At 42.1% G+C, this 22,810-nt stretch overlaps 1 protein-coding gene across 1 annotated transcript in view; it reads right to left on the reverse strand.

Annotated features, from left to right (window-relative positions):
* Nucleotides 1–16,922: 16,922 nt before the first annotated feature.
* MYL1 (myosin light chain 1) overlaps nucleotides 16,923–22,810 on the reverse strand; it is a 33,998-nt gene continuing 28,110 nt past the window's right edge. Inside the window, exons 4-7 of the mRNA XM_089477878.1 lie at nucleotides 22,196–22,369; nucleotides 20,405–20,482; nucleotides 19,189–19,243; nucleotides 16,923–17,354 (exon numbers count right to left, since the gene is read on the reverse strand). Coding sequence (XP_089334004.1) covers nucleotides 19,215–19,243; nucleotides 20,405–20,482; nucleotides 22,196–22,369 — 281 coding nt within the window. The 3' untranslated portion in view covers nucleotides 16,923–17,354; nucleotides 19,189–19,214. The remainder of the gene's footprint in view (nucleotides 17,355–19,188; nucleotides 19,244–20,404; nucleotides 20,483–22,195; nucleotides 22,370–22,810) is intronic.

Raw genomic sequence — 22,810 nt, forward strand, 5'->3', positions numbered from 1 at the left:
TTCCATTGCTAATATAAATAATAAAGAGGAAAGTGAGAAACCCTGCCTTACTCCACTTTTAATTCTAAATTATCTTGATTTCTCTCCATTTACTGTAAATGTAAGTATTTCTTAATCCCAAAAGCAATGGCTGTCCAGCTGGACTCAGTCCTCTGGGTGAGTATTTGTCCTGGACTGCAGCCAGCACACACACAAACCAACGCTGATAATGATGGCTTCAGCAAGAAAGGAGCTGGGAGACAGTCTACAGACCTTTCTGTTAGTCCTAGAGAAGCCAGTCACAAACAAAGCCAAGGTCAGGATACCAGAGTTCATGGAAGTCAATTCGGTCCAAGGTCAGGGCAGCCAGAAGGTAGCAAAAGTCCAGTTGGTTCCAAAGTCGAGGGTCCAAGACAAACAAGGGGTCAAGGAAACAAGAAGCCAGTGCTGACAGCAATCACCAAGAAGGATTCTGCAATAATTGCTGGGAAAGGGTCGGCGTTCCTCAGCTGCTTAAATGCAAAATGCCCTCCCTTGTGCCAGCTGTGGCTTATCAGCAGCTTGCCTCTCTGCAAGCCTCCTGGATCGACGCACGCAAGAACTCTCAGCTCTTTGCTGCCTAAAGGAAGGAACCTCCAGGCTTGTTTCTTCCTCAGAGTTACCACTAGGCTGCTGAGCCTCAGGAGGGATCCTTACAGAGCTAGGACCTGGCTGAGCTTCAACCCCTGGGACTGGGAGATCAGGGCTGGGGTCTGGCAGGGCAGGATTAGGACCTGGTATAGCCTCCCTTTCCTCTTGCACTTGAGGAGCCATGGACTATTCCTCATTCTCCTCATCCTGCTCTTGGCTGGCCATGACAGTATTCTAATTTCACGTCTGCTCCCAGACCTCATCCTCTAATTTTTTCTGACACTGACAGCTGTGTATTGATGGGGCGTTACAGACCGCCCGTTTGGGGCGGCCTGTAACTGGCCCTTTCCCTGCTGGATCGGAGCCTCAGCTGCCACAGCGGCAGCCTCTGAGGCCCCAATCCACCGCTTTCCAGGCCGCAGGGAAGCGGCAAAAGGCGGCTTCCCCGCGGCCTGGAAAGGGGTATCCTTGGGGCTTCATGCCCCAAGTACACCCGATGGCGGCAGGGACCAAGAGAAAGGGGCCGTTTGGCCCCTTTCTCATTTTGCGTCGCTGGTGTAGCCATGTAGGAGGAGCTCCGAAACGGAGCTCCTTTCGGGGCTGCTGAATCATGGAAGGAGCTCCGAAATGGAGCTCCTTCCGGGGCTGCTGAAAGAGTGCCCCAGGCGCCCTCGCGCGGCCCCAGTGCATCACTTCCGTACCGCCCTGTTTGGAGGCGGCACGGTCATGACATAGCAATGGTGGCCCCCGTGTGGAACGAGCACCACCATTTTGTATGGACCAAGTCCGTACTAGGGTTAGGGGCGTCAGGAAGTGATGCCCCTTTCTAAACCTAGCACGTCCTGAGGACGTAGTATAGGCGCGTGTGTAATGCGCCAATGCTTCTTTTCCTCCATCTTGCAGACTTGGGGGACAACAGAAAGACTAAAGTATACAAGAAGGACTTAGTATATATAAAATTGGTAATATCTGAGCACAGCATCCCATCACTGACTACAAGGTGAAGCAAACATTTTGGTTCTAAAATTTCTGGAAGCCATTTGCAACTTCATTCCTCTGTTTTTGGGCACTAAAAACATTGAATAATAAATTGTTTCCATTGCGGTATATCTGGCTCCTGCAGGTGAATGAGGAGACATCATAGAGAAAGCCCATAAATTCATGGAGACATCTCAACAGAGGTCAACTTCAAGGAAAGTATCAGAATGTACAAGAATGAAACATCTGAATGCAGAACAGTGAAGAATGACAGACAATGTCTCCACAGAAGTTGACTTCAAGGAAACTGTCACAAGTTAAGTGTTGTGCAGAACATTCAGGAATGGCTGAGGACATATTAGCAGAAGTGATCTTCAAAGAAACCATCACAAGGACTGAAGCCCCAGAATACAATAAAGATGGAAATATTTGAGCGCAGCATCCCATCACTCACTATGAGGTGAAGCAAAAGTTTCAATTCTAAAATTTCTGGAAGCAGTTTGCAACCTCGCCCTTTTCTTTCCTTTTCCCTTGTAGTGACTTCTGCTTGAAAGACAGAGGTAAACTCCATCATCTACTTGTTTTTGCCTTGCAGCATCCATTCAGATCTTCAGAAGAATCCAAAGTATAAGACAGTGGTGGTGAACCAATGGCATGAGTGCCAGAAGTAGGAGTCAGAGCCCTCTCTGGGCACACACGCCATCACCTCAGCACAGAGTTCGCCAGAGTTTGTTATTAGAAAGTTAGAGGGACAAGGCACTTTGCAAATAAATAAGTGGGTTTTGGGTTGCAGTTTGGGCACCCAGTCTATAAAATGTTTGCCATCACTGGTATAGGATGTATACATATCTAAGCAAAGTTGGAGCTGAGGAAGAAAGACTCGGAGAAAATAGCCAGCCAGAAAGAGCAACCACTTCATCCTCAAACCAGGCCTTCTAAGTTTCCATCTGGAACAAGGACCACATCTGTAGGCCACATCTTGTGCTGCTGGAGGAAGGAAGGAAGGAAGGAAGGAAGGAAGGAAGGAAGGAAGGAAGGAAGGAAGGAAGGAAGGGTCATCTCTGATTACCAGGGCCAGGAAGGGAAGCCTCAGCAGTATCTCTTTCTCTGGGCTCTTCTCCATGCAATCGCCTACTAACAGTTAATGTTCAAGAGCTGTTCTCCATCCAATGAGACAAAGTAGGTGATAGGAAAGTCTGTTAACACACAGGTGAGTATTCCTCCCCAGCCCCTTTTGTTTGATTGTTCCCATGTAATAGCCGAGCTGGATTTGTGAATAGGTCACATGTAGAATATGAAAGATGGCAAGAACATGGCAAGTTCAGGCAGACAACGTCATATTTTCCAAAAAACTGCAAGATGTGACATAGTACAACCTTAGGTCATTTAGTGGTGGTGTTTGCTCAGTTTTTAGGAGTTCTCTTCTTTCCTGTGTTAACAGGACTTGGAAAGATATTTGAGGAAACAAAATGTTTCATAGTTGCAGATATGTTGAAGATGGAGCCTACAAACCTATGAAAAAATGACTGTAAAATATTTGCGAGATGTATGAAAATTTTGCACAAAAATGCATCAGAATGGTTAAGAACAATAACCATCAGCTTAGCTTTGACTGGACTGCATGCCAGTAAAAACGATTTCTCCTTATTGGAGAAACTGTCTTCCTCCTTATTACCCTAGTGATCTCTCCCACCATAACTCCTTTCCTTTCAAGTCACTTCTTCCAAACCAGCTATGAAGCCTGGTTTGCTTGGTGGTTGGCATAACTAAGGGGTTTATCACATGAAGGATAATTGGAATTTATCCCATGAATATCCCAGAAAAATCGCATAAGTATGCATCAGGATTTCACATGATGTCACATAAAAACCACCATTAAAGTGGTCACAAAGGAGCATTAATGCACATCTTTTTTACTTTCAGGATTTCAGCAACAAGGCATTTTTGATATAACTATTTGCGCAATTGCGTGTGATAATCATTCATGCAGTTAATTGTCATTTCCGCTTCATCTGCGGGATGCTTTGAATGTGCTTTAATCTCTCTTTAATGTTGAAATCAGTCCCAGCATGATAAACCTATAAGAGAGGACTCCAATCAAGTGAAGCTTCATTAAACCCTCCTCATGGCTGATAGATATGAATGGCTGGAGCTATGCACCTATTAGAGTCACCAGTTTGGTTGGCTTCATTACAGGGAGGAAATTTTGCTTCCAGAAACGTGACTATTACTTAATCCCAAAGGTCACAGCTGTCCAGGTGGACTCAGTCCTCTAGGTGAGTATTCTCCACTTCACTTCTAGCCTCAGGCACCTTCCTTCAGTTTTTCTGCAAACCAACACCTGTGCATTGATGCTTCTTCACCTCCATCTTGCAAACTTGGGTGACAACAGAAAGATTGAAGCTTAATATCGAAGAAAGCTGGAAATATCTGAGTGCAGCATAACGTCATTCACTACAAGGTGAAGCAAACGTTTTGGTTCTAAAATTTCTGGAAACATCCTTCTCTTTTTGGGCACTGTAAACATTGCAAAATAAATTGTTTTCATTGTGGTATATCAGGCTCCTGTGGGTGACAGAAGAGAGGTCATCAAGAAAGACCATGATTTCGTGTAAACATCTCGACAGAAGTCAACTTCAGTGAAAACTGTCACAAGGTGAGTGATGTCCAGAAAGGAACCCTGTAGGGGGGAGAACATTTAAGAATGCTTGAAAAGAATGACTTCTTTCCCTCCATCTTGCAGACTTGGATGACAATAGAACGACTGAAGTATCTAAGAAGGACTTAGTATACAATCAATTTGGGAATGAGCACAGCATCCCATCATTACAAGGTGAAGCAAAGGTTTTAGTTCTAAAATTTCTGGAAGCCATTTGCAACCTCATTTCTCTGTTTTTGGGCACTATAAACATTGAATAATAAATTGTTTCTATTGTGGTATACCAGGCTCCTGCAGGTGAATGAGGAGAAGTCATAGAGAAAGCTCATGAATTCATGGAAACATCTCAGCAGAGGTCAATTTCAAAGGAAAGTATCAGTAAGTGATGTACAAGAATCAAACATCTGAACACAGAACATTGAAGAATGACGGACAACGTCTCAACAGAAGTTGCCTTCAAGGAAGCTGGCACAAGGTAAGTGTTGTGCAGAACATTTAAAAACAATTGAGGACATCTCAGCAGAAATTATCTTCAAAGAAACCACCACAAGGACTGAAGCTCCAGAATGAAAGAAAAATGGGAATATCTGAGTGCAGCATCCCATCATTCACTATGAGGTGAAGCAAAAGTTTCAGTTATAATATTTCTGGAAGCCATTTGCAACCTCACTCTTTTTTTCAGGTTCTTTAAACATAGCATAATGAATTGTTTTCTTTCTAGCATATCAGGCTCCTGCAAGTGAATGAGGAGAGGTCATTGTGAAAGCCATGAATTTTGTAAACATCTCAACAGAAGTCAATTTCAAAGGAAACTATCATAAGGTAAGTGATGTACAGGAATGAAACCTGTGAATGCAAAACATTTAAGAATGTCAGACAACGTCCCAACAGAAGTTAACTTCAAGGAAACTGTCCCAAAGTGAGTGATTTCCCGAAATGAACCCTGTGGATGCAGAACATTTAATAATTAATGAAAGCATCTAAGAAGAAAGCCACAAACCCATGGGCCTACACCTGGAGGAATATTACAACAACTTGTTTTCATGGACGAAATGCATCTAGGAGAAAAGAGGAGCAGCCAAGCCTCAAAAGCACAATAGTGCCTTTTAAGAACTCACTGAGGTATTCTTATACCATTTCCTTCTTGATTCTTTTTCCATCCCTTTCTCTTGTAGTCACATTATCTTGAACGACAGATAGGAACTCCATCATCTGTCCTTTCTTTGCTTTGCAGCATCTAGTCAGATCTTCAGAAGAATGCAGAGGATGAAGACATTCCTAAGCAAAGTTGCAGCTAGGGATGCCTAAGCAAAGTTGCAGCTAAGGAAGGAAGACTCAGAGGAAATAGCCAACCAGGAAAAGAAAGCACATCCTCCTCCTCCACCCAGGCCTCCTAAGTTTCCATCTTGAATGAGGACCATATCTGTAGCCCAGTTTTTGTGCTGCATAGCTGTCCAGGTAGACTTAGTCCTCTGGGTGAGTATTCTCCACTTCTGGTCCAAGAGCCCTTCCTCCATTTTTTGTGCAAATCAACATCTGTGCATTGATGCTTCTTCTCCTCCATCTTGCATACTTGGATGAAAACAGAAAGACTGAAGCTCCAGTAGACAAGAAAGCTGAAGATATATGGGCGCAGCATCCCATCATGCACAACAAGGTGAAACAAAAGTTTTGATCCTAAAATTTCTGGAAGCCATTTGCAATCTCACCCTTTTCTTTTCAGGCACTATAAACATTGTGTAATAAATTGTTTTCATTGCTGTATATCAAGTTCCTGCAGATAAATGAGGAGAGGAAATCGTGAAATCCCATTAATTCATGCAAACATCTCAGCAGACCTTAACTTCAAAGAAACTATCAGAAGGTAAGTGTTGTACAAGTATGAAACCTGTGAATGCAGAATGTTTAAGAATGATGGAGAACATCTCAAAAGAATTTAACTTCAAGGAAACTGTCACAAGGTAAGTGATGTCCAGAAATGAACCCCGTGGATGCAGAAAAAGGCTTATTCTGTGAGCCTTAAGGTAAGAAGGATTAAGTTTGGCCTGAGCAAGAGTTGGCAGGTTGGTGATCTGTAGTCCTTGTTGACATGCCCAGGGTAGCACTGACCGCCACTTTTGGGGCCGGGGAGGAATTTTCCTCTAGGGCAGATTGGCCCGAGATCCTGGAGGTTTTTCGTCTGCCTCTGGGCATGCAGCAATGTCCACGTTAGGATGTTTGAAAAATTAAAGCATTTTGTTACTGTTCTTGTTAACTGCCTTCAAGATGACAGGGCAACCACATAGATGAAACAACTCCAAGCCCCTCTGCACAGTTCTTTGAGGCTGTGAGCTTTAGTCTCCTTAACTGTTTATCCAACTGGTATGTGGTCCACCTCTTTTTTCTCCCATCCTCTACTGTTCCAAGCATTTTTGTCTTCTCTAGTGAGTCATGCCTTTTGATAATGTGACCAAAATACGGCAACCTTAGTTTGCCCATTCTAGCTTCTAGGGAGAGTTCAGACTTGGTATGTTACTGTATCCACGTCTTGCTGACCATCCATGTATTCTCAGCACTCTCTCCAGAACAACATCTCCATTGAGCTGATTTTCTATCAGCTCTCTTCACTGACCATCTCCCACATTTGTAGAGGGAAATACAATGGTATGGATGATGCTTTCTTTAGTGTTCAGTGTTATAGCTTTGCATTTGATGATCTTGTCTAGTTCTTTCATAGCTGCGCTTCCCAGTCCTCGTCTTCTTCTGATTCCTTGAACACAATCTCCGTTCTGATCATTGATGGATCCAGGCTATGAGAAGTCTTTGCCTTTTTCAATGCCATCATTTTCTAGACTGAATTTATGCAAGACCTCCGTGATCATTACTGTTGTAAAAACCTGCCAAGCTGAACTCAGAAGAGAATGACAAGCCTCTGAAAGAAAATTAATAAAAGATATACATAGGGAATTTTGGGAATATGAAGCCCACTTTCGACAGAAGAAAAGCGACCAGGTCTTCAGAGATCCACATAAGAAAACTCTTACCATTTGGTATAGCAACACGTCGAATATCGCTCACTGCAAAATGATACTTCAGGAAGAATTTTCTGATCCATTTTTTAAAAACCCTGCTTGCTAAAAGATCATTAGATAGCAGCACTGTTCACTAAATTTAAAATAAAATTTAGAAGAAACATCACGCTGTCAAGACAGGATGGCTTTTACTTGATGGTGAAGATGGACCCTGGAAGATGCCAGCATGTCTTCTACATGGAGAGATGGAAGAAGGGAGCTTCACCATTTGCTTACAAAATGAAGGCTCTTGTCGACATGCCCAGGGTAGCACTGACCGCCACTTTTGGGGTCGGGAAGGAATTTTCCTCCAGGGCAGATTGGCCTGAGATCCTGGAGGTTTTTCGCCTTCCTCTGGGCATCCGGCAGGGGCCACCTGTTAGGCTGTTTGGAAGATTCATAGGAATCAAATGAAACTTATAACGTTTAAAACTTGCCAAACTGAACATGGCAAATAGACATAGCAACCATAATGCAAAATTAATAAAAATCAGAACCTTGGAAATAGTTCTGTTTCTTTCTCTTTTGTTTCCTCAGTTTGTGTGTTTAAAAATACAGTTGTGGTACTGCACTTGAGTTCAGTTCAGAGTGAACAACATTGCTCTGCCCTTAGGTGAAACTTCTTTGTGTCACTTTAGAAATCATAGGGCTCTCAGACTGTTGTCCCTCTCACTTGCTCTCTCCTGAAAAAAGGGTGTTCAGGAAGAGAATTTGCACAGGCTTCAGTTCTACCAAACAAACTAAATTTGACACTGCTTGAATGCCATGGTTCCATCCTATGAAATCCTGGGATTTATTGTGGTACCAGCACTCTCTGACAGAGAAGGCTAACCAGCTCACAAAACTACAAATCCCAAAATTCCATACCGTTGAGCCATGGTAGTTAAAGAAGTCTCAAACTGCATTAATTCTGCAGTGTAGATGCAACCCAGGAGAAAGTTTGGGATTCCACATACATTCTAAACTAGAACTCTCTGGCAAGGAAATTTAAGTCCATCACCAAACTACATATCCCAAGATTTCATAGGATGTAGCCACAATAGTCAAGCTGATATCAAACTGCTATTGGTGTGCAATATGCATCCGCCCACATTCAAAATAGAGGACTGTTCTCTACAAAGCAAGACACATGCTTGAAAAGTATCCTGTTATGGGTTGTCTTTTCCTATAACATATTCTCCCTATTTTGGGATTTCAGATACCAAAAAACCTGAACAGTTTAAAAGGTCATAGATACTAGCTGGGGAAACAGATAAGAGTTTAGGAAACAATACTTGCAGAACAGATCTGTTCATACAAGAGTCAGGTAGTTGGTTATAGGAAAAACCACAAGGAGGATAATGTGTCCAGCAAAAGCACCCTCCTGCTTCTAAGACTAAAAGACAAGGATATAAAGAAATGAAAATAATGACTTTTTTTAAAAAAGAGGATAGGAGGAGTGAGTCAGAAAAAAAAAGGATTTAAAAAAGAAACCCCCAAATCAGCATTGTTCGGAGCTCTCCAAGTTCCACAAGTTGCTTCAGATCCTCTGTTCCATACAGCCAGGAAATGTGGACCAAGGAAATCCGAGGCCTCATTCCCACTTACAGATAAATTGGTGTGCAATCTGAATCAATAGAGCAATTTGACATCAGACACTACATTTTCCCCAATCACATTTTCTGTTGTTTTCTGACATCAAAATAACCCACTTGTGGTTCACATTCACGAGTGAATCGATTCAAAATGATTCAGTTCCAGTCAGCCAAAGGGCAAATTTGAATTGATTCCGATCTGCTTGTGGTTCACACTTGTGTTGAATCGATTTGATAAAAAAGATGTGGAAAAAATCAGCATCAAAAGGACATGGGTCTGGTGCATGGCCCCCCTCACTGAATCACTTCATATTCTCAAAATGATTTAAGTGGGAACCAGAGTTGTTTGAATCAGTTCAAACTGAATTGCGATCCAATTTAAAAGGTACTGGGAATGAGGCCCAAGAATTAGTAACTACAGGATGGAAAGATACTGGGTGCAAATGACCATGAGTTTCCAGTACGGAAGAATCCTTCTGCCATTGCTGCATTTTGTTTTCCTGCTTATGGGTGAGTTGACTTTTTTCAAGAGATCATGCCCTCCTCATTGCTCTGCTGGAAGAATCCTGCTCGAAGTCAAGAATTGACATCTGTGATCTGTCTCAAATGAGGGATCAGCAAGTATGATTTGCCCCAAAGTGCCGGGAATGTGGAGCCAATAGCTTGCGGATCACTACAGGTCCACAGCCCATCACTTTCAAAAGCACTGATCTAGAACGTTCCTCAAAGAGATGGCCACTTGACAGCACCTCAGCTGCTGGTCCCTAACAGGTTTCCAAGAAAGAAAGAAATATATTGGGCCCTTGGCATCTGCTGAGTTTGGTTCCAGGATGCCACTGTGGATACCAACATTTGTGGATGCGTATGTATGTATGTATGTATGTGTGTATGTATGAACAATTTCAAGCTGCGGATAGTTGAATCCATGGATAGGTGGGTAATATTACCTGTCTCTCACACCATATAGCCTGAGTGAAGCCGTGATTGAAGTAATCTGTTCACTGTGTGGGATGATAGCAAATAAAGTGAGGTTATAAAATGAGGAAGGTAATAAGGAGGAAAGCATCTGCATGGTTTTGGGGCTTGAGTGTTGGAATAGGACTCTGGAGATAAGAGGGCAGTGATTTGTGCTTGATGTGTGTCTTTCCAATTCATGGCAACCCTAAAGTGAACCTATCATGGGTTTTCTTTGTTCAGAGGGGATTTGACTTTGCTTTCCTCCGAGACTGAGAGAGGACAAATCCTGCATAGAAAACCCTGTGATAAATTTGCCTTAGGGTTGCCAGAAGTCAGAAACAACTTGAAGGCACACAACAACAACAACAAAATCCTTGAAGTAGTTTTTTGTGGGTTATTTGAGCTATGTGGCCATTTTCTAGAAGAGTCTATTCCTGACGTTTAGCCAGCAGCTGTGGCTGGCATTCTCTGAAGATGCCAGCCACAGTTGCTGGTGAAACGTCATGACTAGACTCTTCTAGAAAATGGCCACATAGCCCGAAAAACCCACAAAAACCTATGGATGTCGGCCATGAAAGCCTTCGACTTCCCAATCCTTGAAGTGATTGACAAGCATATGTGCAGGGAGTAGAGACTGGAAGCTTCGAGGTCAGTTTCATCACAATGGCTGGTACAGAGTTGAAAGGAGGGGAGATCCTAATCCATTAGCTTTGGATATTATTGTACTTTGCTATATGGCAAACACAGTTACCCCTGAATATGTTTCCTGGATGTGAAGATACTGCATTTTAGCCATTGTACAGAATCCTAAAGAGGGAACTGATAGACTGAGACTTTGCTATTTGGGGTTTCTACCTCCAACAAAGGTAAAACATTTTTTTAAAAAAACTGGACTAAATTTGGCATGTTTTACCAAAACAGCACCTAAAATTTTGCTGATGCAAAAGCATGGAGGCTTCTCTTAAGAGATTCAATTTTCTTGGCCTAACAAAGAAGACTGTGACCTTACAAAGGATGGAGACATCTGGGATCTCAGAAGAAATACCTTTTTATATTACTCATGGAATTCAAATGTTATCTCCTAGACTTTGGGATATTTTGTTTCCAGTGTCACATGAGAGGTGCTTAAATAGATATTCCTCCACAGAGCAATACAACAGCAACACTTTGAGAAAATGCAGATTTGTGACTAACATTGGAGTTTATCGTTTGGCGTTTTAAATCGGTTCCAGCCTCCCGAGCTGCAGCCAGGATGCGGGATGGAGCAGGCATTATCACACACTAAATAGCTGCTGAATCGCCCCACCATCAGCCTGGGTCCAAGCCACACTCCACCAGCACTTTTTAGAAGTCAGAAAGCTTTCCAACTTCTAAAAAGTGCTGGTGGAGCGTGGCTTGGACGTGGCTGGGACCTGGGCTGATAATGGCCAGTGATTTGATGGCAATTTACTATGTGATAATCCCCACCTCCATCCCACATCCCGGCTGCAGTCCAGGAGGCTGGAGCCGATTTAAAACACCAAACAATAAGCTCCATTATCATTTTATAATTTTTTTTCTCCTGCATGATTTTTAAACACCTTTGCCTGAGGAAGAAGCCAGTGAAGCTTTGAAAGCGTGCATCATGTATTTTATGCATCTTAGTTGGCCAATTAAAGGTGTCGCTGTTTTGTGGATTTTGTATGTTACTGTACTTTGCTGTATGGCCAACATAGCTATCCCGAATATGTTTCCAACAAGGTCATTGCTACTCATACCAAGAAAAGCCCTATCTGCAGCATTAGACAGAACCCAGACCTAGGTGACTTAATTTAAAGACATTACATCATCTTTTAAGAAAACATGCTCATGTATTATGTCATGGATAGAGGAAATGCTGCTTGGAAAAGACAATAATGTTTGATAAGGTGGAAGGCAGTAGGAAAAGAGGAAAATGATATTCCAAATGAACAGACTCAGCCAAGAAAGACATGGTCCTGAATCTGCAAGATCTGAGCAGGGCTGTTGATGACAGAGTGACTTGGAGGTCTCTCAACCATAGAGTCAGCACAAATGGACTCTTATCCATAGAGTCACCATTATTTGCTTGATGGCAAATAATAACAACAGCACATACTTTTCAGGTATTAGATCATAGGATCATAGAGGTGAGGTCTAACCAAAGCAGAATAGACTGGCGCTCTTACTTCCCTTGCTCTGGGCACTGCACTGTTTATTGACACAGCCTAGAATTACTTCGGTTGGAAATAGAAGTTAATTTAAGGTAAAAAAATCTTCCTTAAAAGTTGTTTCTAGACTACACCAGTAGTTATTATCTCTCTCTCTCTCTTTAAAAAAGGTAACCATGTAAATGTTCCTTTTCATCATAAACTAACAAGCTTCTGTTGTCAAAAATGCATAGGCTGGCTGTCCTTATACTAAGCAAGTGGAGTGGAGATGGTTTAGAGAAAGCCATTTGACGATATATAATTATTTCATTTAATACAGTCGGCAGAAATAAAAAGCGTAGGTGTCTGCCAGCAAGAGGCTGTTTGTAGTATCTGTAGATTTTTAAATCAATGTTTGATCTGAACCTTGGAGAATCTCTAGGATAAACTAAAAGATATATCAGTTGCTAAAAGGCTGTTGTTTTTTAAATAACTCACAACACAATCATATTTGGAAATTTATCCATAAATTTGATGCTACGTAGGAGGTCATCTATCTAATTCTATTATATTAGCTGGCTAGATAAGTCAGTCAGTCAGTCAGTCAGTCTGTCTGTCTCTCTGTCTATCTATCCCCAAATTCTATGCACCAGCAGTTGCAGAAGAAAGGCTGCCTCTCTTATGCTGATGCTGCACTACTTTTCTTTCCAACTCAAGTAGGTTTGAAGTATTTATGAAAGGGATTTTTTAAATTAGTGTAAGAATAAAGGCATTGCAATTAACAGGAAAAAAAGAATAAGGAAGTAATTAGGGCTTCACATATGTAACCACAAGATGGCAGTGAAAGAACACATATTGATAAACAAGCATGGATGTTTAGCCACTGAGAGTAGTATCTACTCCTCCCACCCAGAACTGAAGGTGAATTGAACGAGGGATCACTCTTTGAAGTGTGCACATGGCACTCTTTTAATATTGCCTCAAGTAAATAGTTTCACAGGTTTTGTATTGTTTCAAAAACACAGCATTTATTTGACCTGAGAAGTCCCATTGGACTTAAGAAATAAATACACTCAAAGGCTTCCTCATACCTCTTTTGTGGAAAGCCTCCACTTTCAACTCTCTTGAACAGCAATTGCCTGTTGTTTTCTAATGGTACTACAGACTGAGCATCCCAAATGTGAAAATCTGAAATGCTCCAAAATCTGAAACTTTTTGAGCACCGATGTGACACCACGAGTGGAAAACCTGATCTCATGTGAGGGGTCGCAGGCAAAACACAGGCGCACAACAGTTTATTCAGTGTCCCCAAGGGGAAAAAAGACCTTCCCAGCTCACTTCAACTACGATACCTGTACAGTGGGATGTTGCATCTGTGAGGGATTAGTTCCAGGACTCCGCAAAGATACCAAAAAATGTGCAAGTTTCTATATATAAGATGGCACAAAGCAGGAGGAGAGGTGATGGTAAGTCCTGGTTGCCAGAGCCACAATCTTCAGGCTCTCTTACCTCCAGGGAGCCCAACAGCCACCTGCTTTCACCTTTGAAACAGCAGCTGCTGCACTTTTGCTCATTCATTTGCAAGGTGAAAGCAGTTGCCTTTCATAAATGAATAAACTGTCATTTGTCATGAAAGCATGTGTGGCATAGTGTTTTGAAAGTTGGACTATAACTCTGAAGACCAGGGTTTGAATCCCCACTCAGCCACAGAAACCCACTGGGAGACCTTGAGCATGTCATACTCTCTCAGCCTCAGAGGAAGGCAAAGGCAAGCCCCCTCTTCAAAAACTTGCCAAGGAAACCCCTTGATAGATTTGCCATAGGGTATCCATAAGTCAGAAATGTCTTGAAGGTACAGTGATTTCACATCAGACTAGGAAGAAACTAGGGGGCCATTCCCACTGCAGTTTGCCACGAAGCAGGATTTGGGAAAACAACCTTCGTTCCCATTTGAAACCACTTCTGATCCTCATTGGATTGATTCCAGGAGGAAAGAAGTGGGGCAAACCCAAATAACCTGGGGTTTCCTGACACTACTTTGGAAGTGGGTTTTTGGTTTTTTTTTTTGGAAGAATCAATTCTGAAGTATGGCCAATAAGTGGGAATCCCAGATCAGAATCAATTTTTTAATAGAAACAATCAAAAAATCAATAGATCAATTTTTCAATTATTTCTATTTGCTCGTTTTTTTTAAATTATCTCTCACCCTCCTCCTCTCCCTCCTTCCGGGTCCCCCGGCCTTGACCTGCAGCAGCTCTTTCTCTCTCTTCCTTCCTTCCTTCCTGCTTACCTTCTCTCTTTCCTTCCTTCCTGCCGCCACTGCTTCTCCAGAGCTGGCGGGGCTTGCAGTGCTGCTGCCACACTGTCATTGCAGAGCTGGTGGCGTTTGCGGTGTTGCTGCCACACTGGCAAGCAGTGGGCAAGCAGCAGCGGTGCAACCGCAGTGACAGAAGCCCCGTCAGCTTTGGAGAAGTGGTGGCAGCAGGAAGGAAAGAGAGTAGGTAAGCAGGAGGGGGAGAGGGAAGAGGAAGGAAGAAAGGAAGAAAAGAGGGAAAAGGGGGAGAGAGAAATGAAGGAAGAGAGAAAGACAGACGCTATCCCCCAGCTCCATCTAATGGGAACGACAAGTGTTCCCAGCCAAAAAAAAAAAAAAATGCGATTCTACAAAAGCTCCCTTTTCATAGTGAGAACAAGGGACCTTTTGAGAATCGCTTAGAAAGTGGAGCGGAGTCGGATCAGAACGTGGATTATACCCCAAGTGGGAATGACCCCTAAGAGTGGAAGAAATAGGTTCACATCTCCACGGAATCTTGAAGCTCAGAGGATATTCTTAAAGAGGGAGATTGCTTCCACTCTATGTATTTTGCTCCATGCTTTGCTACAAAGCATGGAATACCAAAGTAATGTGGTAGTGATCTTTAGTTTTCCCCCATCACACACACACCATTACCTGAGGTAGGAAAACCGCCCCCATTGCTGTAAATTGCCCAATAGAATCTATTTGTCACGATGCCTGTTGAGACTCAGAAAGCCTTCAAGCACGCATAAGAGGCCTTGGCTTTTCTTCCACTTATGGGAAGCTGTAAATAAAATGTTGGCCAACTGTCCCTGCAAAAACTCATGCAGAGACCAATTTGGATATGCATGCGTCAGGGTTTTAAATAGGAACATGGTTTTTATTTTTATTGTAAGTGTACGTGTGTGTGTGGAGGGAGGCATGGAAACCAGACACTTGTCCCTTCTCCAGCAGGCTGGAATGCAAGGATTGTCATCCCATCCCAAACCCCACCTCGCCTATGCACCTGCCAGCTCTTGAGTTATGGTCATTTCATATGTAGAAATTTAAGAAGGTTAAGCCAGACCGTTATAGAACAAGCTGATACTTGGCTGGGGGATTAAAGAAGTTTTATACACGTCCAGTGGGGAAAATAAGAGTTGCACTGGAGACCAAAGGCATGCCAATAATTACGTAGCTTTGTTACTGCCTTATTTCAATAGCAATCTTCAAAGAACAAAATTAAAGTAAAGCCTTACTGTATACCACTGCTGCAATAAGTCACATTTTGTCTTTGCCAGGATGAGGGGATTATAAAATTTATCATTCTGTGTTTGTTTTTTTTAAATAGTCTTTTAAGATAGCCCATTGATCTGCAAGGCAGAAACAGTATGGCAATAATTTTTAAATCATATTTGAAGGTCAACATACTTTGCAAATTTTATATTGCAAATTTTAAATCCTTTTTTTAGGACCTCCAGTTTTTTAGTATTGTAGTTTGAATGACAGATTTCAGTGGCAAACTGCACTCCGTGTTTGTGCTCAAAATGGAAGATATTTTATTGTTGTTGTGTGCCTTCAAGTCATTTCTGACTAATGGCAACCCTAAGGTGAATCTATCACAGCAGTTTCTACAAGGTCTATGTCTATAGGTGCGGGGGGACGCAAAGTGCGGCATGTGGCCCTCCAGGGCTATGCCACAACCCTCCTCAAGGGTCAGTTTTTTCTCCCAAAATTTGAAATGCCCCAAAATTACTTCTAGAGGGTATAGAGGGCATTTCTACCACCTCCCTGAACCCCACTTGCAAAAAGGAATTCCCCCCAAAATGCCCTAAAGTGGCCCAAGAAGGTCCCAAAACATGTCCTCATGTCATCTAGAGATCATCTAGGAATATCTGGGAGATAAAAAAAAATATTTTTTGTGGGAGTAGGAGGAGATGCTGTTCTCCAAGGTCTTCAGGAGTGCTTATAAGCACTCCTAGTCTTCTGCAGTTGCCCGCCCCAGTCTATAGCAATGGGGAGAACTAAGGCCTCATTCTCACTACCTTTTAAATTGGATCGTGAATCAGTTTGAACCGGTTCAAACGACCCTGGTTCCCACTTAATCGGAATCGCTGAAGCGATTCTGAGAGGGAGGGTCATGTGCCAGACCCATTTAACCATGTCTTTATGACACTGATTTTCCCCGCTTCTTTTTTTGATAAATCAAATCTGCGCACGTGAGAACCACATGCAGATTGGAATCGATTTAAATTTCCCCTTTGGCCAGCTGGAACCGAATCATTTTGAATCGATTCATTTATGAATGGGAACCACAAATGGATTATTTTAGAGGGGAAAAAATGTAACAGGGGGAAATGTAGTGGGAGAAAATGTGATTAGGGCAAATATACTGGGAACCACACTTCACTGTCGAATCGATCCATCGATTCGGATCACACACCAATTTATTTGTAAGTGGGAATGGGGCCTTAATTGCTTGTTCACCTGCTGTCTGCCGATGAGTGAAGAATGCATAGATGGATCAATGTTACTAAAGGTCTCTCCTTTGGACACATTTGTGAATAATAATACTGTGTTTTCCAAGGAAACACTTGAAATCATTGAAGAACAATTAAGAAATTCCATCCCTTTCTCCAACTCTCCATTAAGTAAACCAAACCCCCAAGGCAATCCTTTTTTCATAAAACTTTATTGTATGGAATACAATAGATAGTGAAAATAAATTAAGACTTCAATTATGTTTTAATTGGGATTTGAACCGATTAAAGAAAATTTCCAGCCATATACTGACCACTAGGATTTACAGTCAGATTTCCTGCCCCTTCCTTTTTCTTCTTCATACATTATTTTCATGATGACAAAATGGAGCGGGAGAAGAGATTACTGGGCTTGACAGCTGTGGCCATGTAGTCCTTCTCATGTGCCTCAGCAAATGAAGTGTAAAATGTTAAGATTCATTTGGCATCTCATTTTGTTGGCATTAAAAAGTGGGGTGGTTGGGAGGCATATATTATAGTCCTTTTGGGTTCCAGGGTGATGGTACTGGATGGAGTGGTAGTTTCCTAGATGTTTCACCAGTCTTAAATGCCTGCTGATCTTGTTCTGCCAAAACACAAAGACAAGTAACATTTGATTTTGTTATGATTATATGTTATACATTATTATAAACTTGATATTGTATTTTGTCACACCTATATTTGCATCAAGTAATACCTGTTCGTCCTCTCACTCAGGGTTTTAATGCAGAGATGAGAAGGTTGTGGGGGCAACTCCATGCAGAAATTGTGGGGAATGGCAGTGGCATCACTAGGGTTGGTGTCAGCCAGTGCAGTAGCACATGATGTCAACATCTCCATTGACCTCCTCCCATACCACATCATACAGAATCCTTAGTAATTTTTTTGCACTAATGTTATTCATAAAACATAATTCCTTCATATCACTGAATGTAATGGCAATAGTTGTGACATAAACAACTAGCAAAATTAACATTATACCTTTACATTACAACATCATGCACACAGCCTAAATGTATTTATTTGTACATAGTTTCATGTGTTTAAAAAGAAAATTTGGTAAGGTGTAATGTTTTAAAATAATTTTATAAAATAATTTATTTTTTTAAAATTAAAATTTAATTTAAAAAAATCCGGAGTTTCTCCTTTCCACTCCCACTGTGCCTTGCTCCACTTCTGCCATCTCTTTAGTGGTTCAAAAGTACACATGCAAACACCAAAAGGCAGATGTTTGGGGATCAGTGGTGTCACCCACTCTCTTAGGGGAGGTCACTTTGTGCAATCCAAACCCATTGAACCCCCCTAATGCCTCCCCTGCTTTCTGCCCCATTTGGTTCAGTAGCTACTTGGCAGATATAAATCCTTCAATGCAAAGTAAACCCACCCCTCTGTAACTGCTTTAGTGATGCCCCTGGGGCATGGCACTCCCTTTGCTCAGACAAGCTGCCAGCACTTTGATTAATGCATCAACAATATCATTTTACAAGTATGAGAACTGTGGTTAGTAAGAACTTTCTCAGGATGAACCCTACTGAGTTTGGAGTCTCTCGATCTCTTAGTGCAACTGTACAAAGCTCTCAAGCATATATCTGGACACCTGAGTGACAAAGTCCTTTATCCAAAATGCTTGGGTTTGCATATGCATAATGCATATGCATAATGAGATATCTTGAAGATGAGACCCAAGTCTAAACATGAAATTCATTTATGTTTCATGTACATCTTGTGCACATAGGTTAAAAGTAATATTAAACCCAATATTTTTTTTAAAAAAGTGCATTAATCAAAGTTAATGTACAGTAAACCATCCGAAATCAAAGGTGTCACTACCTCAACCACCCATGTGGACAATTTTGGATTTTGGAATATTTTAGAATTCCGGATAAGGGAAACCCAGTCTGTGTAATATAAATATAAAGGCCAGAGCATAGAGAGGTTGTTCAGCAGAGATACCTACTTCTGGAAGTGGAATCACTTGTGGGGAGGGGAGACAATGTTCCCTTATCATCAGTGCCCCCACTTCCCCACCCATTCTCAGTATCTGCTCCAGGTGGCTTGGAAATCCTCCAGGGTAGGTTTTTAGGCTGCACAGAGAGCTACAATGTGGAGGAGGAGAACAGCCTGACACACTGGTAGACAGGTGCTAGCACAAAGTTGGATTTGGGCCAAACATGGCAGCGTTAGTATCATTTACTTATCAAGCCAAGAAGCCTTGCCCTATATTGGTCATGTTGCAGCAGCCACTAGTCCATATGGCAACAGCAGGGGAAGAAATGGGAATCTGGGCCATTCCGCTGAAGGATTAGCTACTTTTGGCTCCCGTCCTCCCTGAACTGTTTCCATTAGATGGCCGCATGCAAATAATAAAAGGCTTGAAGAGACAAGAGGGAAACTAAAGCATGTCCACAAAAAGAACTTACCAAGTTGTGCATCTGGACAATTCCATTTAGACAGACATGATGTGCTTCACAAATGCTGTGGAATAGCACAAAATCAACATCATTTTAAAGGAAACAAATGAGATTTGTCAACAAAACATTGTAATGTGGATACTCCATTCCATTTTCCCTCCTGCCTGAACTCTTCTTTCTGCTGAATATGTTCAGTCTGCCTAGGGTTGCATTCAAACACACACACACATCCCTGTACATTTGGAAGGGACATTTTGTGAACTCTGGAAATCTTGGTATCCACCAAGCAGACTGATACCTCTCTCTTAGAACTTGGAATGTTATTTTAAAAAGTAGTTGGAGAGCCAGTGTGGTGTAGTGGTTGAGTGTTGGACTGCGACTTTGGAGACCAGGGTTCGATACCCCACTTGGCCATGAAACCAACTGAATAGTGGTATAACCTGAATGTCACAAGCACACATGAATCTGCATGTGTGTTATTTAAGAACCAAGGATACTAATATAAACCTCTACAAAACCAGCAAGACTTTGTCAAAGACTTAATAGTCTTAATTGTCTTAATAGTCATTATTACTAACAAGGAACACTGAGACTGAAAGGTAAGGCCTCAGCACAAGGCCAGCCATACCCAAAATTCAGTTTAGTTGTAATTTTATTCACTGTTGTTAAACTGTTGACAGTCAGAAATCTTACTGATGTATTGTAAATTGCCTAATGATCTCTCAGCAGACTCTGATGTGTTTTGCACATGCTTTCCATTTAGAAATTTAGGAATGGCGGTAACCGTGTGTGTGTGTGTGTGTGTGTGTGTGTGTATAATGAGAGAGGGAGGGAGGGAGAGACTGAGACTGTTCTTTTTGCCTTTCCATGAGGTAGGTGAATACTCTATTTCAATGTCTGCATTTTTTCTTCGATGACAAAACAGGTGTAATCTAAGGCCAGATATGCCAATTTAAAAGCAAAGAAAGAGAAAGAAATGCAACCATGACACTAGAGTGTGAGAGGTAAGAGACAGACCAGGGTAACACCACTGGAGAGATGTTGTTTCAGCTTTTTCCATCCAAGATTATTTCTCTAATTGAAATCCTCCTTACCCCCAAAGATCTGCTGGGCCAAGAACAGGTTTCTCTCATCTAGCATGGCTGCTCTTTTCCTATTCAAACCTCCCCTGCACACCACCAATTATACTGGGAGTTGTTTTTCACTGATGGCTAGTAGTACATACCCTCATAGTTGATGCATCCATTGGAATCTTCCTGTCCTTTCATAAGTTCTTCTACTTCTTCTTCCTTCATCTTCTCACCTGAAGCACAGAGAGAGGAGAGATGGTAATGCCAGCTCACAGACTTCCAGAAGCTGTATTAACAATGTGTATTTTCTAGTATGCTACCTCACTGTGGATTCCTTTCAATATCAAAAGAAAAACATTGCATAGAAGAATCTCCTCATATTCCACTGCATAATAGAATGAGCCCATCCTGCCGGCAGCACCTGACATGTACCTCTGAGCTCCAGAGATCTCACCATTGTTGATGCTGACTTCCTTTAAGCAGACATACCAAATAAGATATCTGTAGCATGTACAATCTTGTTTTCCCTTCTGGGGATGATGGGCATGATGCCCATGTCTGGGCTTGACACAGGGCCTAGAAGCATTCTGGGAAAGGCGGATAGTGGTAGCTGCAGCTGCTGTGAAAGCAAGGCTCCTGTAAGAAATGGGCTGGAAGGAACAACCAAAAATAGATTTCAGATGAATGGCTGCCAGAATGGCAAGTTTCTAGGAAAGAAAGGCGCGTTACAGATCGCCTAAAAGCGGCGGTCTGCCGGTACTGCTGGTTGCTCCGCGAGGGAGCCGCAGCAGCCAAACCGTGTGGCTCCCTCGTGGAGCAAAAAGAAGTCCCAAAATGGCGCTTCTTTTTGCTCCCCGGAAGTGACACTGTGAGGCGCTAGTCGCACACTCGCGGCGTCACATCCAGGGTGCAATGTGCGGACGCTATGCGTCCGCTACGTAAAGATGGCAACGCCCGTGTGGATGGGCACTGCCATTTTGTATGGACCCAATACGTATTAGGGTTAGGGGCGTCATGAAGTGACAGCCCTTCCTAACCCTAGTACGTCCTGGGGACGTACTATAGGCACGTCTGTAACACACCAAAGAATCAATTGTAGCCAATGGGCCTAAGTATGACGCCAGTCCCTGGCACACTGGGGGGGGGGGGGAGAAATCCCCTCCCCACATAATGAAGCTCAAGAAACACTGCTGCAAGTAATATGTTTGAGACCTTGGCAAGCCCATGTTTTCCCACCCTTCAACTTTTGTCATAGTATGAGATCCTGACATACCAAAGTGACACCAATGCTACTTCAGTAAAGTATGAATTTTCAAGGCTCTAATATAGATGGATATGCTAAATTTAAACCTTTGTTTATACAGAAAGTTGCATTACGGTAGCACACAATATTCCACTTTGTTCCCTCTCCAGTCAACATTAGCTGCCAATGAACTCAGAACTCAGCTACATATGCTCAGCTAAGCTAAAGTAATTGCCACACTAACTCTTTCACAAGTCTATTCTATAATCCTTTCAGTATTTACATTTCTTTTTCACCTTTGAAAACGCTTAGGCATTAATCGTACTGTAGACTATAAAGCAGACTGGTTCAGCAGGTATTCTTCTGCCAGGATATTTGTAGGAACATTATTATTTTCTATTCTTATTCCTTTCTTCCACTTAAACAGAAGTGCCCTCAAGTTTCATTCCATCTGGAGATAGGGGTGCTCCATGAAGGCACAGGACTCTCTAACAAAGAAATTCTCTGATCAAATTACACTCCCCATATTTATTTGACAGAAGCTAAATTGTCCAAGTTATTTTTTTGGATTATAATCCCCAGGATACTCAAGCCAGCAGCCAAGGTCTGAGAATTTGACTGATAGTTTAACCTTTGGCCCCAAATATAAGTTTATAGTATGGGTTCGTTCTTCATGTTAGATGAGCCTCTGTACTCTTCTTACCCAGAGTGGCCAGTACGTGGCGGAGTTCAGCACCCATGACTGTCCCGTTGCCCTCCTTGTCAAAGACACGCAGACCTTCAACGAAGTCTTCAAAGCCACCCTGATCTTTATTATTGGCAGCTGCCTGCAACATTGGCAGGAACTCTTCAAACCCAATTTTCTTTGCATTCATCTCTGCAAGGAGACAATATTACAAATAATATTATCAGATACATTTGGCAATATTTCTAGGCATTCCACTTCTGAAGTACCAAGTACCATCTGAAATAGCTGCCACACTCACAGCCATCCCTCCTTAAGAAATTGAATTTTCTGCCACAGCTCTCAGTTTGGCAGAAGCATTGAAGTCCTTGTTTGTTGTATCTATCACCAGAGGATGCTACATTCACAAGGAGGTAAATCTTTCATTTAATTAAGGGAAACAGATTTTACAGAGATCTTAATTTAATGGTTGTCACACACAACTCCATCTCTAAATCAACAAAGCCATACAATGGGTTGCCTTCCTAGTGCATCTTCTAGTTTGATTGGAACATATTGCATGGAGAATTGAAATGTCAGAGCTTTGCATTTTTAGTTTCTTACTTTATTAGCATTTATGTTTTCAGTAGAGGT

Source organism: Sceloporus occidentalis, unplaced genomic scaffold (genome assembly GCF_023333645.1).
Source record: "Sceloporus occidentalis isolate IW3139 unplaced genomic scaffold, rSceOcc1.0.p SCAF_12, whole genome shotgun sequence".
NCBI lineage: Eukaryota > Metazoa > Chordata > Lepidosauria > Squamata > Phrynosomatidae > Sceloporus > Sceloporus occidentalis.